Source organism: Haemaphysalis longicornis, unplaced genomic scaffold, assembly GCF_048455015.1.
Source record: "Haemaphysalis longicornis isolate Haplotype H1 unplaced genomic scaffold, Haemaphysalis longicornis Haplotype H1 scaffold_1, whole genome shotgun sequence".
Taxonomy (NCBI): domain Eukaryota; kingdom Metazoa; phylum Arthropoda; class Arachnida; order Ixodida; family Ixodidae; genus Haemaphysalis; species Haemaphysalis longicornis.
Window position 1 is genome coordinate 412,641,746 of NW_027526203.1, and position 17,716 is coordinate 412,659,461.

Genomic DNA, 17,716 nt, shown 5'->3' on the forward strand with positions numbered 1-17,716 from the left:
CCGTACGCCACTCTGCAAGCGCGACTTATCGCCTCTAGCGGATGCTTTGCACGCCGATCCTCTCGAAGCGCGACCTCTTCCTCGGCTGTGCGAACTATCCGCGGCCGGGCCGTGTGGAGTCAATGATCACCTACAGCAGCTTCGACATTCAAGTCGCGGCTCTTTTACGGTACAGAGCGCATGCGCGCGAGACGACACGAGGACGAACGAACGAGGGGCGTACGCTATGACGTGTCTTTCTCGTTTCGAGCAAGTCTTGCCGCGATACGGCGAACGCTGGAGTTTTTTTGTGGCCAATGTTCCCCAATCTCCACAAGTGGGTATGCCTGTCTTGACGCACGTGCGCTCGAGGCACGCGGCGAACGCTGGAGCTTTTTTTTTTTTTTGCCAATATTAGCCAATCTCCCTATATAGGTATGCTTAGCTTAACGAACGTGGGCTCGAGGCGCGCGTGCACGAGCGCTCGGCATTTTCTTAGTATTTTTAACTGCGGACACCATACATAAACGATTTGCTCAACAGCTTCGCGGTTAAAAATTCTTACAATTGTCTACTGATGCGTGAACATTTTTTTAGCCGTTCTATTATATAACGAGCCTTTATAGAGGCGGTTACACCTGTATACAAATGGGAATTGATAGGACGACATTTTACCAAGAGTAATGTAAGTAGTTTTATATCACAGTATTGAAGCTCCATGTATCCCTAGGAAAGATAAAATGCAACAGGTAGGCACTTTAGGCTACTAGGGGTGCTCTTGAGCGGTGCAGCAATATGGTGGATAGCCCCCCCCTCCCCCTCCTCTTCCCTGCCTTACCCTGTATATATATTATTAATTACACGGGCTCTTTCGCCACCCACCCGCCGTGGTGGCTCAGTGGAAGGCGTTGCGCTGCTGAGCACGAGGTCGCGGGTTCGATTCCCGGCCGCGGCGGCCGCTTTTATGATGGTGGCGAAAAGCAAAAACGCCCGTGTGCACGAGATTTCGGCGCACGTTAAAGATCCCCAGGTGGTCGAAATTAATCCGGAGCCCTCCACTACGGCACGCCTCATCGTCTGCGTTGCGCCGGCGCGTTAAACCCCACAATCAATCAAATCAATCAATCAATCTTTCGCCACCCCGGCAGTGGGGGACTTCTCCCTCAGATCGACCAGGGAACGCTTAGAAACTTACAATGGTTCATACATTACCGCCTAGAGATGCATAAATATCCTACGCCTGAGAAATCCCTCAACAATATTCAGCAAGTCACCTGGAGGCAGCTCCAAACTAATACATGAGTTAACCTTTATTAATTACGATAATTTATCCAGGAGCTTGCCAACCCTAATGCTGCCTATGTAAAGGCGAAAGAGAAGATTTAGGTCATATATGGTATGGCTGCCCAGAGGACGCTTCTCCTAGCGGTCTGCGATTTCCAGATTCAGAGTAGTGGGAGGGCGCGATGCTCAGTATACCGACCCGTCGAAGCAATTTCGGGCCGTGACGCGAGTGCTGGAGACGGCCACCGGACCAGCTAACGAAGAAGTGGAGGTCGAACGAGGCGAGGACGCGCTACAAGAGGATTTGCCCTACGCAGCTACGCCGTCAGAAGACGACGACGAAAATAATGACGACGATTGCTACTGAATAAAACACTGCACATACTTTAATGGTCTTTGCTTTAGAGTGCCATCGGAAACGGCTTTGCCTTGCTGGGGTCCAGCTGCTCCCTCTCTCCAGGGATCCACTGCCAGTGTGGGGAGAAGCTATAGGTCGACCCCCAGCTCTGCTGTTTCTCCAGCCTTGCACCACTAGGGCAAGCTGCGCCATTTATTAACAGCATAGCTGTTTACTCTGACACAAATCCGTCCGTCACACCAAAAAACCTCACGCCGGAAAACCGGCAACTTTACCACAAAGGGCCACCACAAAGGCCCGATGGATACAGGGTTAGTAGCGGCGGGGAAGAATTGATTGATTGATTATGAGGTTTTAACGTGCCGGTGCTACACAGGCGATGAGGCGCGCCGTAGTGAAGGCCTCCGGGTTAATTTTGTCCACCTGGGGATCTTTAACGTGCGCCGAAATCTAGAACACACGGACGTTTCCGCCTCCATCAGAAAAGCGGCCGCCACGGCCGGGAATCGAACCCGCGTCCTTGGGCTCAGCAGCACAAAGCCTTAACCACTGTGCCACCGCGGCGGTCTCGCGGGGAACAATAACATGTGCAGACAATAGAAAAAAAAAAACGCTTCCCATGGTCGGAATCGAAACTGGGTCCCTTGCGTTTTGAAACCGGCATCTATCCGATACAGCTATCATCGCATTTTTTTATTTAATGCATGGAAATTTTAGAAAAAAACTCAGACGAGACAATTAACACACAATATAAACACTAACAGACAGCAAAGGGTAAGCACGTCAGTCTAACAAAGGTCGGCGCCATTTCAAAACAGGCAAGCAAACGCGCGCATCCAAAAGATGCAGTCAGTCCGGTGAATCACTCTGCTCTGCATAAACGCTCCGTACCAACGCCGCCTGTTCCCGAAAAATGCACTTGGTCGGCCTAGGAGGTTCAGCATGCCGATGACTCATGCGGCACTTCTACAAGCTAACAATCCTAGGAGAACAAACCGTCATATGGCACCCGATTAACATCCTCAAATGGCAAGAAGCGAATGGTGTAGGGGGTGATGTCAATGTCCTTCTTTAGTGTCCGTTGCAAAACGCCCCAGAAAAACACCACCTCACGGCACAGCACAAAACAATGGTCAATAGTCTCTGGTTGGTTGTACAAGCGGCAATTGTCTGACCAAGGGATCGACATTCCTTTTTTGCGCAGCCATGTTTTAACTGGAAGCGTTTGCGAATGGAGCTTAAAGAAAAACGTTTTGTCATTTGGCGGCACGCACATACGCTTGACACGGTCCAAAACATTATTTTTATGGTCCCGCAAGTATGGCTGGCGATGAAGAGGCACGGGGAACACTTTAATTCATCAGCTTCGCATTCCGTCATGGCATTCCGTGCGCACAGCATTTCCTTTGGGCTCTTAGCGCGGGTGTTGGCTATGTACTTCACTGTGGGTTCCAGCGCGTGCTAACGCGGGCCACTTCGGGAGGGACGGGAAAGCCTGCGGACGAAGCGATCCGCGCCTGCCCGTCATGGAGAACTTTCAGCGGCAAAGTCGGAAATAAATGTGAAGTGATGACACATGGAGCGGAAACTTGGCGCCTTACTAAACAACTTGAAAGCAAACTTAGGTCGGCTCAACGGGCCATGGAACTATAATAATGATAGGAGGAACACTTAGAGACAGGAAACGAGCTTACTATACTCGGTTACAACTCAAGAACGGCACCACCTCATGTAGTGTATCACTCCGCCAAAGCGCCGGACCCGTGACGTCAGTGCGCGCGCGTTTTGAAAGGGGTTTGCTATGAATGCGTGTTATCGTCTGCCTTGTCTCACGCAGTTTGTTTGTCGTCACTGGAGTCGTTTATAAGCATATTAAGACCGAAAAATCACGGGAACGGCTCACGCCATGTTCAAAATATTCCCAGTAACGTCCTACTTGCGCCGCGCGGAGAAACATCCGGCTACGGTGATAAGGCACAGCGGCAACTTCCGGTGCCGTTCTTAAGTTGTCACCGAGTATAGCCCTTTCTTTCAGGTATCTTACTCGTTAAGTTGGCCCTTCTCCTTCCTTTTTGCAAGATAAGAACTTTACTCCCAAGCATAAAACGCACGGAAACAAGCAAACCGTAAAAATGTAGACGCACTGTACGCTGGGCCCGAGTACTCGGGTTCGATTCCCGGCCGCTGCGGCCGCTTTTCTGATGGAGGCGAAAAGCAAAAATGCCCGTGTGTTGCGCGCGTAAAAGATCCCCAGGTGGTCAAAATTAATCCGGAGCCCTCCACTACGGCGCGCCTCATCGCCTGCGTTGCATCGGCGCGTTAAACCCCCACAATCAATCAAATATACGCAATTCCAGACTGTTTTTTTACTGCTTCAATAAACGTTCCCGAAGGCAACAAGTCCGCCAAGCTTGTTTTCAGAGATACAGATACAGAGTATTTTTTCCCTCCGGGTCGTTTTGCACCATTCTTTGTTCTGTACAGGTTGGCTTCACCGCAATGTTCTAGAGTTACCATTGCACGAAGTAGCAAGAATCGGTGAATGACGGCGCCCAGCATCCATCCGACTGAGTAGTAGCATCTGCGGAGGAACATAGCGTCTGCAAGACGTCATGCACGGTATGCGTGTTATCCCTGCACAGATCCCACTTTTGAGTCAAATAATACGCGGACCATCGTCATTCGTCGAATTTACGGTCTTGTTCGCATTGATTAGTGGTTATTGAGCTTGACCTCAAAGCCCACCTGTGGGAAATTCTTTTACATCATTCTGGCTCCCAGTGCGCGGCTTAGCTAAGCTACACCAAACCCTTTTTGCCCGCAATAATTTCCGTAAAAAAAATTAAGCCAAATTCAGGAATGGCATTTTTACTCTCAACTTATTTCAGCGCTACCTCAAAAACTGACGATTGCGTTGGCTGATCACCGTTGGTGGGCATGAGTCGCAGAGGCAAACGTTGCACGACCAGTCGTCAGCGGCAACGTATCAATGGCGCGGCGGGGCGGTGACGCGTGCGAAGAAGGCACTCAGTGAAGGAAGGCAGACACTCGCGGGTCAAAAAGAAAGCCCCACGCGTACAGTGGCGGCACAGGTCAAAGGGCGGGTGATAGTAGCCATGGTAACCGCAGCGTACCGCTGTCGCAGGAATCACCCGTGGGCCGCTCCTGCTGGGGTCCGCGAAGGCCTCAAGCGGAAGCGCCAGATAAAAGCCAGCACGTGGCCCCGTGCTTTACGGCTGGCCCCGACCCGCCGTTACGGCGGGCCGCAACCGCGCCCCTCTATCGTCGTGCCTCCTTGGACAAGACGCACTGCCAGGTGCTACGGCGCGGGCAAGTACGCGTCCAGTTCGCTTTTTGTTTAACGCGTCGCCTTTCTGTCTCTGCTGCCTTCTGGAGCCTCTGTTTGGAGACAGTCCGCGCACAGAGGCGCTAGTGTACTCCCGCAGACTGGGCGCTTCTTTCTTTACCTTAACTCCTTCCCGCTGCCGTGAAAAGTATCGCTAAAAGCATCGCTGCCGTGGCTGTTCGCTTCTCTGTCTAAATCTTGTTTATCTGCGGCCGGCCGTGTCCGGGTGTCAAAACCAAGACTGCGCTTTGTGGAGCTTTTTAGTTTCGCCTCGCCTGCTTTGTTGCTCCTACTTTTCTGCGCCCAGCGAGTCGTGCAAGCAAGCACCTGTTCGGCAACGTGCGAGGCAAACGCGCCGCCTTTCTTTGCGAGTCGCGGCTGCCGCTGTCAGCTGTCGGCCGGATAACGCAGCACAAGCCGCGATTTTGGAAGCGATTGTCGGCGCTGCAACGGGACACTTCCCGCGATACATGCACAGAAAAATTGTGCCCATCAACGATAACTTGAAGAGAGGTTAGATACGAAAGCGTCCAGCGAAGGTCCGTACTCGACTCTCAGTTTTACCGATAGTTTTTATTTTTTACAGGGGGGGGGGGAGGGGGGGCGCAGCGTGCAAAACGAGGTGCAAAGTGCATAAGTTGAAGTTGAAGAACGCTCATGTATATGGCAAGGCTGACGCCTTTTGAAAGTAAGTAGGTGTTCGATCGTATATAGTTCACGCACACATGAATGTCATTGTACACGTTTTTTTTTTAAAGTGCAGAGCCCTTTAGGGGCTCGCCTTGTCGTCGTAGCTCACTCGATGGACCCAAGTAGAGCCCCACGGCCTACGGCGTTACCCAGAGGCTTCGAAAGCCAAACGGTTTATAGTCATAAGCGTTCGAAAGTCGTGAACCGCTGGCGCTTGCCATACATCTCCCCGTCGTATAGCGCAAAGAAAACTGTAGGTCTATTGAAGCAAAATACAGTAAAGCCCGCTTATATCGAACAGCGCGAGGATTGTAAAATAGTTCGATATAGCAAAAATTCGATACAGAAAGTGAAGAAAAAAAAACTTACATGAGAGCAATCTTGCCGGCGGAGTCACGAGCTAACGCTGAGCTCTTATCACCCTGCACTTCACTATTGATACGACACTTTCTCGGAAAGAAAAAAATCATTTATTGGGGCGGAGGAACTGCGTGAGTGTAGCCTGCTTCTTGGAGCGCAACGCGTTGCTGGTGACTGCTTGCTCCACGGTATCTAAACAGTCGACAAGCACAAGACCGCTGCCCTCAATGGCACTGCAGTATCGCCTAGCAGGGTCACGGCAGCGACGGCTTCGCTCGTGCTCGGAAGCGGTACGGAGTCGTCGGAGTCTTCGACAGAGCGGAGACAAGCATGGATACAAGCGAATAACGGCGAACCCAGCGAATCGAGCAAAAGTGCGGGCAGCGAGTGGCGCGGACTTGAAGTTCGGTGACACCGCAGCCCGCAGCGCCCAATGCCACACCCGCGCCACCACTGCGCGCCGTTGTATTGCGGGAAAACCTGCTGCATGCCTAAGGAGAGCGAAAAATCCCGCGCGGGAGAGTTCGATATATCCATTGTGAGCCAAATCGCGTTCTATATAAAAAGTTTTAAATGCATGTAATTCTTACCAAAATTATACAAGGGTTCGATACAGGCAATAATTCGATATATCCGTGTTTAATATAAGCGGGCTTATACGTAATTAATTGGCAGCACCCGCATTCATTTAGACATGAACGCTCATTGGGTTGGTTTTTACGATAGTAAGCGAAAAAAAGTGGCAGTGCAATGCCGGCACATGCGGGAGCAAAAAAGCAAGCACAGAAAGAACAGAAATCCCGCTGGCGCAGTTTCAGGCAGGGGGCGCGCGAGCACTGCGAAGGCGGAAAATTTGAATTGCATTGGGTGGTAGCAGTGAGCGGATAACGGCGCTACAGCCCATTATGGCGAATCACTGCTCTGCACTTCCGACAGCTTTCACATTGAGTGGAATGGCTTTAATTTTTTAAATGAGCGCTAGTGGCAGATAGGAGGCAAACATTTTATGACAACATCGAAAAAAGATAAATCAGGCAGCCTGGCAAAGTTTGGGCTACACGGCTACAGGGAGATGGATTGAGCGTGCTCGATCAGTGTGCTGGGAATATCTACGTAGCAGTTTATTCAGACGTTGAGGGGACGCAAACCCCTCCCCTTGGGGCACGGAGGCGCTCACGCCGCCCCCCTCCTTAGTGGGGCTATTGCATCCTGGCGTGCCTCCCTCACCTCTCTGTTGGGGACTCGGGACGCGCGCGAGCGATCTGGGGGAGACGACCATCGGACGGGGCAGCACTCGGTACGTAATGCATCTTGGCCACTCTTGGTCTTCATTGCATTGGCCATGGTCCCCTACATGCTAGGGGCACGGAACCTACCGTGTTGATTAGCGCATGCCTTGATTGCGTTAGTTCATGTCTAGGATGTCCGCTGAGTCTTGCGTATCTCCGTCTTTTGTCGGGTTGACCCGCGTCCGCGCTGTGACGGCTTGCGCCGTTAAGGCCAGCGAACGAGTGCCGATGCCGCCCGGTCGAGCCCAGATGCTTGCAATGTAGCGCCCGCAGTGCGCCCCCTCCCAGTACCTCGGCGCGCGTCGCGTCGGCATACGCAGGCGTACGCTGTCACCCGATGCCGGGCTGGGCAGACGCTGACGGTTGTTTGACCCAGGGGCTAGGTGTACAGTGCAGTGTTGTTTTTCAGGGGCGAAGCACCTTAGGGCCTCGCTTTGTCCGTGGCTTGTCCCTTGGCGCCCGTGTACACAGTGAGCGCATGCGCGAGGAGCATTGGATTGGATTGGATTAGATTCAATTGAATTGTATCGGATTCGATTGGATTGGAATTATATATACTGTACACACGAGTTGTCACTCATTTACATGCGCGAGTGGGCAATGCCACGGGTGATTTACGGTAAGAATGATCCCCAGTGCTTCGCCCACTTGTCATGATTCCCTTCGGGGAGATGCGTGAATTTTTTGTACCGTGATTGTCCACGTAGCAAACCCCTGTACTATGAAAGTTATCGTTTTCTTTTGGAGTGACTGGTGTACGCGCGGCAAGAGCCGTCCCTGCCTTACAGCTCGGCTCGCACGAACCCGTCGTGGCCACTCTCTCCGCAGTAGGTGCTGTGAGAGAGTAGTTGTTCCGTTCCAATCTAAATTTAGTGCAGGGTAGCAGTAAGCCGACAACATTCAATACATGTAAACAAAATACGACCTCTGTTTCGTTCGCATAGCATTGGCCCGAGAATCTGCCCTCAGCTAGGCGCTGTACACTTAAAAAATTCCTTCCGCACGATTACAAATCATGTGAAGGGACCAGTCACTTTATCACTCTAAACATGCATCGCGCATTAACTAATACTGTATGCATTAAGAACTCTAAAAAATGATCCGTCGGGCAATCCACCAGTCCCATCTACCACCCAAACAGAAAAGAAAGAATAGACGAAATAAGGAACAGAGCAAGAAAAGTGTGCTACGAAATTCTGCGTCAGGTAACGTACTTTACTCGCTGATTTTCTCATCAGGAACACTGCCTTGTGAACTCAAGGCACCGCTGTTCCGTCTCGAGTTCACGAGCACGAACGTCAGGGTCTCCGCACCACAACCACGACCACTCCTTGCACTGTACAGCCGGTAAAAGGCTTGTCTATAACACAGCGTTCGTACTCTCAGCCCTATCCTGCCCCGCCGGAGCGGGATTTGAATAAAACTACTGTGGAATTCTGAAGCCTTAGCCCTTCGCTTTTGCCTCCGACATGTTTGGAACGAGTATGTTTCGGCAGTTTTCGAATGTAGCTGGTTTAAGTTGAAATCGCTGTTATAGACAAGCGTTTTACCGGCTGTACCTCGTTACATCGATGCTGCTCGAATGTGTACTCCAGCTGTTCGCATTCTGCCTACTCACCCTGCGATGGACATCTGCCGCGGCGATGCTATTAAAACTGCCAACCATGCAGCGCGCAGTTCCTGCTTCAGTTCAGGTGCTCCGACATCACGTGATCACTCGCTCTCGTAGATAAAAGGCTGGAAAGCCAGTTACCTGCAAGCTTCCCTATATTCCTTCTCCTTGCACCTGGTCGTGATCTGTACCCGCCTCGCGAAAGACAGAAATTCTCTGTGCTAACTACTTCTGCATGTCTACCACAGCCAGTGCAACCGACTCCTCAGCTTTCAAAGCATCAGCTCTAAGTGTAACTGACGTCCAAGGAAATCCCGATGTCTGCGCCAAGCTCCCCTCTTCTTATCACACGTCCTGGTGGAGCAGGGGCGCGGGAGCACTGGAGGAGAGAAGTGCGTGCAAGGTGGAGCAGAGAGGAGAGAGCGAATGGAAAGCTGGTCCACTGTAGCGGTGCACCCTAAATATTGTCTGCAACTGCATAAGGGCTGAATGGTCCCTCCTCTTCAAAAGACAAACGTTACGCCAGAAGGCAGTTTCTGCGTTTCCCGTCGGTCGCTGTCATTGAAAGCCGCTGTTATCTTAGACGGCACCCAACAGAAGCGCGCAATCTGTCTACCAGCGTGAAGCTCATCATACCGCGCGCAGACCTGTGAGCTGCACCGGTGAGGAGGAGGCGCGCTAAGCACGGGGAAGAGGAGGGAGGTGAGGTGCGTGCGCAATGCAGCTGCAGGGCGCCCAAAGCCTGCATGATCTGTATGGATGCTCGAAGAGGAAGATTGATTGATTGTAGGGTTTAACGAGCCGACGTTGCACAGGCGATGAGGCGCGCCATAGTGGAGGGCTCCGGATCAACTGTGACTACTTGGGGATCTTTATGTGCACCGAAATCTCCAACACACGGGCGTTTTTGCTTTTCGCCTTCATCAGAAAAGCGGCCGCCGTGGCGGGGAATCGAACCGGCGTCTTTGTGCTCAGCAGCAGAACGTCGAAGAGGAAGAATCGGAGCGATAAAGTCGTTGCCTGTGTGGCCAGGATTGGCAGCGCCGTGCAAGGGAAACCTTTTCCGCAAGTGATCTTGAGGAATAACGGGGAGAAAATCTGAGCAATAACACGGCCAGACGTACGGTCGGACACGAAAATTCTGAGACGATCAGACGAACGTAATGCGATTATGTAGCGCCGGTCTTACCTTGCGGCCACTTAAATTACCATTATAGTTATTATAAATAATCGCATAACAGACAACACCGTAATGGTTTCCCTCGTTAGTAGCTTCGTTGTTGTCTTTCCCGCATGAAGAGTGTGCTTATTGTGGAGCACCCTTTAAAAACAAGCCTTGTGATGGTGGTGTGGGCATGATGTTCGGACACTATGAAATGCACTCTGCAATACTTCAGATAAACGCTTTTACTCTTTCCTTCGCGTCTGGGAGCGCGGCGAAAGCTATAGTTATCGCCAGCACGTAGCGGCCCCGCGTGATTTGTTTGTCGCAGCAGGTACGCCTTCTGTTTCTGCTTTGCCTTTGTGGCTTTCTTTTCAAAGTGGCTGTCGAAAGCGCTCATTGCTGCAACTGAAGGAAAACTGGCCAACAGCCGCTACACAGCTGCAATGACGTAATTCCAGCGGTAGAAGAACGCCAGGACCGGGAAAGCGAGAAAAATGTTTTGTGCAAGTTTCTAAGTTATCTGATGGGGCGTAGAGCAGTAATTTTTGGCTGAGGTACTTTGCGACCCCCTGATTTAAATACTGAATGTGCTGGTCGAATACGTTCTGCAAGCATTTAGTATATCGAAAAAAAGTTGAAAAAAAAATGTTGCAGGGTCACTTGAACAGCCGGCGACTTTCCCATTTCAGACAGCGTCAAACTCGAGTTGTGCTGTGCCAGCCCGAATTGCAAACCCTTATGCTTGTATTGTGCAATGTCTCAGCGTCGGGCACATTTTTCGTGTCAGACCATATGCTGAGCATTGTCGTCGGACGCATGCAGAGTGGTATTTACCTCACTGGTTATTAACGCTTTAGTTTAAAGCATACTCCCGGCAGTTTTAATTACTGTTTTAATGGTGCAACCCAGACGTTGGTTAGAAAGGTGTAGCTTAGACTAACAGCAGAAAAAGCGTACCGATGTCTGCCTGTGGGCGAGGATGTGAAAGCGGGCACCTCCCCCTCTTGCTGCGCCGCCAACAATTCGGCTGGCCCCTTAGCAGTGATGACGTCGTGTCTATGCTGATGACGTCGCAGTGATGACGTCGTGCCCGGTTGGCGCATACCCGTGTTGGCGACCAATACAGATTTTTCTTGCTGCTGACGCTGTTTTTTCTCTTCATAAGCCACCCGCGCTTTCATATACCCCCCAGAACATGCGCAAAGGTTTCGAAGCTGCTTTTTATGACCTGTGTAGCCGTGTCAGTACCCCATGTTCGGGTTCCGCTGCATTACACCTTGCGCCTAATTCCGCTACACGACTTTTAAACTGCCGACTTCTTTCTCGTAGTGGGGAATAGTTCCACGAAAATGTCTGTGGTGACATTTTTCACAAAACTGCGGGCAATGTGTTTCTTCGGCACTCCGCGACTTATTACCTAAAGACATCGAATCTTTGCCGACGACAATTTTGAAAGATTGCTAGAGGATGTCATATACCCGAACGGGCACTGGATTCCTAGGCAAAACATTTTGCGCCTAGTCCTCCAATTCCTGAACGACGCAAACCTTTGTTACTCTTGATTTGTTCGAGTAGTTTTAAAAATGTGCTGCTCGGGCGGAGCAATTGCCGGCACATCTGTAAAGGAGCCATTAAGAGAAAATACAACTTCGTTTAATTTGAAAGAACTAGGATTCATGATCTTACTCAGCTCCATTACAGCCACAAAAGATGTTTTTTTAACGAACAAAAAGCAAGAAGTATTTAAAAACTTTCAAATTTCGCGCCACAGTGACGTGTTATGAGCATGAATGACGTCATACGGGCCAACAATAAAACATAATTTTCACTGCGTTAACGGCACGTTAGCATTCAAGTGATGCGGTCAAATGGAACTAGAGGCCCCATTACAGACGTCCAGTCATGTGTCGTAACGACAGGTCAGTTAGGCGGCCGCCAATCGCACAAACAAGGTTCCATGACGTCATAGAAAAGTTGCGGGAAATTGGCTAGGGGGTCGCGACTGCTTCAGACGTTTTCTTTAATATCTCCGTTATTTGTTCGAAGATTGCGATGATATTGGTATCATTGTTATCGGAACTAAGCAGTCGTTTTATTAAACCCAACTTGTATTTTGTCTTCATGGCTCCTTTAAGCGCTAGGTCTACCTGTTACGTAAAATCCCGTCTACTGTAGCGACGCCGGCATATTACAATACGATTTTTAAACATGGCTAACCACTGCCGATTATGTCGGCAGCTACAGAAACGTATTCAGAAGGCATTTCGCACAGAAAGGTAAAAGCATATTTTGTCGCAGTTAAGTCTCCTTTCGTACGTCCTTCCGCTCGAGAAACTGACCGAGGCGGTCTTATGTAGGAAACATAATTTGATTGGATTTGCTTGTAAACTAATTACTCTCCAAAGGCTCAAATATATGTTAATGTGTTTCAGCCGTCCCTCAAAAACGTGTACCGTAAGCCGTGAATATTTTGCCAAACAAACTGGTGCATAGTTTGGGCTTCAGTAGCATATTTTACGCGAGTGCTCATCGAGGAATATAGTTGCGGTTCAGGCGAGTACCTGCACCACCCTAGGCAGAGATACAATTTTGTCGGGTAGCTCGGATAGGAAAATGATAATCCTACCGAATCGTATTATCAGCTTTCCTGGTTGCCTAAAAGTTTCCGTTTTCGGCGCACGACAGCACTGGTATACGCAGGGGGGAGGAGTACTGCGAGAAGCCAACTCCCTTCTCTAAAATTCTCAACAACCAGGAACCTCTTGGTTTGAAAGAGACTCTTGTCCGCAAGGCTCGCTCGGAGGCAACGCTTCAATGCAGCGAGTGACCCCCGTAACCGGTGCGGACCGTAAAGGCACACAAGTTCACTGCGTGCGTACAAAAGACTGCCAGCCCGTGCACTTGCTCGGTGGGCCGCACATCACACGGCCCGATCCATGCGACCTGCTCACTTGAAGAATTCCAGGGCTGGCGAGGTGCGGTTTTCGGCGGGAGGCGCGTCCGAGGCGTTCTGTGATGCCAGCGTGCCGCTGTAGCAGCTGGGCGTGTTCCAAGGGTTGCCGCACCGCGACCAGGGAAGCTCGGCGCGGAACGACGAGAACATGAAGTACAGCGCCCAGCCGATGATGACGTTGTAGTAGAAGGACACGTACCACGACACCAGCACGGAGCAGTAGCCCACCCCTGCGAGGAGGAGCATCGCTGCTGCCCGCTGACTCCGCTCAGCCAAGGGAACTTGTACCATAGGGACAAAGGAGGCTCCCCGTTTCTGCACTTTGATCTCATTCCTGTCAGGCTATATTTATTTAATGAAGGTCTTGAATTAAATAGCCCAAGAACGATCCTTACCATTCTCGTGGCACCTTATCAGTCAGCGTGCTAAGCACAGACCTGTGGGTGCGTCAGTCAACGCAGCGGGCATGCACTCATCTGAAGTTTATCGGCCAGCTTTAGGAGAAATCTCTAAGGTGGAGTAAGTTTCTGCGAAGGAAAGTTTGACATCCACCCCAATGCAGTCATACGGCTACAAAGGAACACCTGTCAATCACTTCGAGTTGTTGATCAATTCGCTCTCGCGCTACAAACGACTAGCCCCCTGGTTAGCTCAGTTGCTAGAGCGACTGCTCCAGTTAAGCGGTGGTCCCGGGTTCGAATCCTGGTCCAGGACGAATTTTTCTTCAACTGCGAAGTTTCTGAGAAAGCTGTATAGCTTTCCTTTGAAGCCGTATGGCTGCATTGGGGTGGATGTCAAACTTTTTTTTGCGCTCATCTGAAGCGCGTTGACACATAAGAAACTTCGAGTTTAGACGAGTGTTTGAACCGTTGGGTGCTATGAAAGTCGCGGGACTGACTAAGCTCGCTCTTTATGTCGCCTTACAACCTGGTCGTTACACTGCAGAAGAGCTTCCACCTGAAATGGTTGACGTGCTGGATGGAGGGTTTAGTTCAGGCGACAAGGTGGTTGGAGGACAGCTTCGCTTCGGCAGATTTGTGTACTCCCACGTTTCACAATGGGGCACAGAGAAAAAAAAAAAAAAATTCCCGCGCCTTCCCGCGAGGGGAACACGAGTAAATGCAGAGCATTGGGGCCTCAGTACTGGTTGAAGGCAGTGTTGCTTCCATCGCTTCTTCCGTGATGCTGGAGTAGCAGACACGAGTAAACGTGGGAGCGAGCGTCAACCAAGGAAGGAAGGAGCAACGCAGTGACTGAAGCACGAGCGACCGCTAGCGGCTTTATATTTGCAGCGCGCGCAGTAGAGGGAAAGCGGTACGGGGGGGGAGAGCGCGCATGCGCAAGCAGCGCGCGCTCTTCTACGCCCCACCGCGCTGCTATCACGCACTTGTTACGCCGAGACACGGCCGGACTGGAGGAGCGGCGAGCACGCACTTTCATATGAAAGTGCGCGCCCGCCGCTCCTCCAGCCCGGCCGTGGCCGAGACCGCGACGGAGCGTTCCGGGGGTGACGAGCGAACGGGCTGACTACGACGCATGCGCGCACCTGCTGCGGACGCGGAGCTGTGGACGCCGTCCGACGCAGGAAGAGGCGAGGCTAAGAAATGCTCTGCATTTAAAAGTTATTGAAACGCAGTGGACACCACTTGCCTTTGAAGAGCGGACACAACTTCCAGACACTGATGGGTCCCTGTCGGTTGTATTGCCCGAGAACAAGTTCCATGTAAAAGAGTGGCAGGGCTCCGAAGATCAGCATCAGCGTGTACGGTATCAGGAACACTCCTGAAAACGCCCAGAGAACACGCAAATGGACGCGTCGTTCGAAAGAGATGCGGCAACGTAACGTCTCACCGACTTGGGTCCCTAGCAACGTATCGACAGTTCAAACCTTGGTTAACAGGAGGGAGAATGCAGCAAACTTCTTAGCGGCTTGTAACGTAGTTTTTTCTTTAAATTTTGTATTTCTGAAAGAACTATGCTACTCTCACTGAGCTTTGTACGTATTGCTCCGTTGCTGCTGGTGCATACCTGACAGGAGGTACAGACAAGCTTCATAGCCTGGCGGCTCTATGTTTAGTGCAGCATCCTTTGTATGTTTCTATCCACACAAAGCTGTCTATCAACATAAAAAAAAACAGACGTGAGCGCACGTCTTGTTTTTTCTCCCAGAAGGCAAAACAAAACACAAGTTTCAGTTTTGTAGCCAAGATTGTACGCCACAAGGGGTTTTCAACGCATCAGCACCTCAAAATTCAGTGACAACAGCAAGCACAAGTGCAGCAATGTTTGCCAAGTCACTGAAACAAGATCCGCGACAACGTGTTTTACATTATAATTGATCGGGCATTTCCCCTCGAAGGCGTCCATTGTTCCAGGCGCCATTCATGTGAAAATCAGGGCGCACGGCAGCGTTGACGGCGCTTGTTCTTAAACAGCTGGAAATTGACTTCCAGCTCGCTTCTCGGAAACAGCGACGCTTCGGCTTGTTTGCGGACTGCGCACGACGAGCGAGCGGTCACAGGAGCACGAGTATAAGTATGCCCGCCGCCCCGAGGGAAGGCATATTTATACCCGCACTCTCGCCCCCCATCACTCCTCGTGCGTTGTCCGCAAACAGGCGTAAACGAATCAGCAAAGGTTGCTTCACGGCTCGCCAAATTTACACGAGCAGAATTTTGTCGCATCTGTTTGGATTGTCAGCGGGGCTTCCGTTGCAGCGGCAGCGTTACAATACACGCCCCGTGCACCCGATACCGAGAGCATAAAAAAAAAAAAAGCCGCTCAAGGCTGTTTCTGCCCCTGCGAAAGGCTTTTGAGCCGGCGGATCACACCTGCCCCAATGCGAAGTGAGCTGGTAATGCCTGCCGCATTTTGTTCGGGCGTGTTCTCTCAATCAGCTGAACTGCTGCCTTAAAACCCTTTACGCATCGAATTAATAAAGAAATGTTAAACAACCAAAAACACGGAAGAGGTCTTTCGCAACGAAATCGGTGAACAGCGCCAGAATTTTGCACTCCTTGGAAGCCCAAGCTACGGGAAAGCAATCTGGCGAAGAACTGGAGTGGGTTGTTGTGTGTTCGGGAAACACTCGTGATTATGAGAGAGTATACTTCACGTTTGACGCTGAAACGGAGGGTATACCATTGCTCTACAATTTAAGTGAACGGACATTCTGGCAGGTTGGTCTATGCGAAGAACTGGGCACAGGTAACAGAAACTCGAGGCGGAAAACGAAGTGGAGCTACGAGTGAAGAAAATTGGGAGGCTTAAGAATAGATTCGGCTGGCAAACTGGACATCCAACGGCTACTGATGACGACCACATCATCCTGCTTATGCACCGCACCGACGACGGAATTGGGCTAGTGACGTACCAGGGTGTTTATTAAAGACCGTAGTCTTCCTTCGGCTGCTTAAACGCGAAAATTTTGGTCCGTCTGTCCGTTCCTCGATCCAGACGCCCGGTCAAATGTTAAGAGAACTTTTGAACGAGACGTTTATAATGGCAAAGTGTTTCCAAACTACTAAGTTTGGTAGCACACTTCATACTGTCAACATTGTTCAGCAAAAAGAACACATTGGGCGTATTTGGGGTAAAGCACCAATACATAACTGATACTAGCAGTGCTCTTGTACTAAAAAAATGGGCGGGGGCGTAATGCTTGCGATAGCAAACAAAGAAAACGCGTTAAAAACGATATTTTAACTACAGTATACAAAAAGCGCTCACGCTCTAGTTTAGAGCACGTGGCTCGAGCACCAAGTCCGAAATTAACAAAATGTGCTCACCTCCACCGTTCCTGTAGCAGAGGTAGGGGAACCTCCATACGTTGGCCAGGTCAACGGCGAAGCCAATGATCGAGAGCAGGAAGTCGGCCTTGCTCTTCCAAGTGGGCCGGTCGCTGGACGGCTTATCCTCCACCGGCTTGGCGGCAGCGGGCACGGTCGTTGTCACGCCGTCGGCCAGAATCACCGCCGTCTGTCCCTCGGGTCCACTCAGGTGGTCCACGTATTCTGCGTGCGCAACAAGAGTTCGCTGTTTCTGAGCTGGCCAGAGCAGAAAACCACCTAGCCGCACTCGGAGTACCGCAATCACATTGCGCTGTCTGGAACCCAAACAAGCAGCAGCGCGATCTTCTTAATCCCGTACAGGAAGTATCCAGCGGACTTGTGGACTGCCTCGGCAAACAAGTTGCCGCTTGGCGGTACGCTGAATGGCAGGGTTAGCCAAAGTGATGATCCTCCGCAGTGATTTAGCAGATATGTTGCGGGTGGTAATCGTTAATTCGTGAGCAAAGCAAATAGAGCGAATTGTACCGACACTGTAGACGTGTTTTATGGCCGCAAGCCAAAGTGAAGAGCACAATAGGAAAAAGGGTAGGGAGGGGTTGATAGAAACATCAGCAGCCTTGGCTTTTCAGGGATGTCCTAACGAATGGCAACTCGGCACGCCTTTCTATTCTTTTCGTTTTTAGACACTGCGGCTTATGAAGTGTTCCCGTGACCATGCGGACTACCCTCAACTGACTTGGGCTTCAAAAAAAAAAAAGTTTGCAATAAAAAACTATGCAGAGGAGCTTTGCATAAAAAAACTGGACTTCATTCATGCGGCCAGGACATCAAAGGCCATGGCAGGGAATTCATTCAAACAGAGCGGTTTGAGTGGGTTAACGTCCGCGGT

The 17,716-nt window shown here is 50.8% G+C and overlaps 1 protein-coding gene across 4 annotated transcripts in view; it reads right to left on the minus strand.

The window, feature by feature from the left end:
* Positions 1-17,716, minus strand: part of LOC144155525 (sodium-dependent noradrenaline transporter-like) — a 204,091-nt gene that overhangs the window by 35,113 nt on the left and 151,262 nt on the right. For all 4 annotated transcript variants that reach the window (XM_077687028.1, XM_077687029.1, XM_077687030.1 and 1 more), the window contains exons 3-5: positions 16,825-17,049; positions 14,687-14,818; positions 13,035-13,266 (exon numbers count right to left, since the gene is read on the minus strand). In XM_077687028.1, coding sequence (XP_077543154.1) covers positions 13,035-13,266; positions 14,687-14,818; positions 16,825-17,049 — 589 coding nt within the window. The remainder of the gene's footprint in view (positions 1-13,034; positions 13,267-14,686; positions 14,819-16,824; positions 17,050-17,716) is intronic.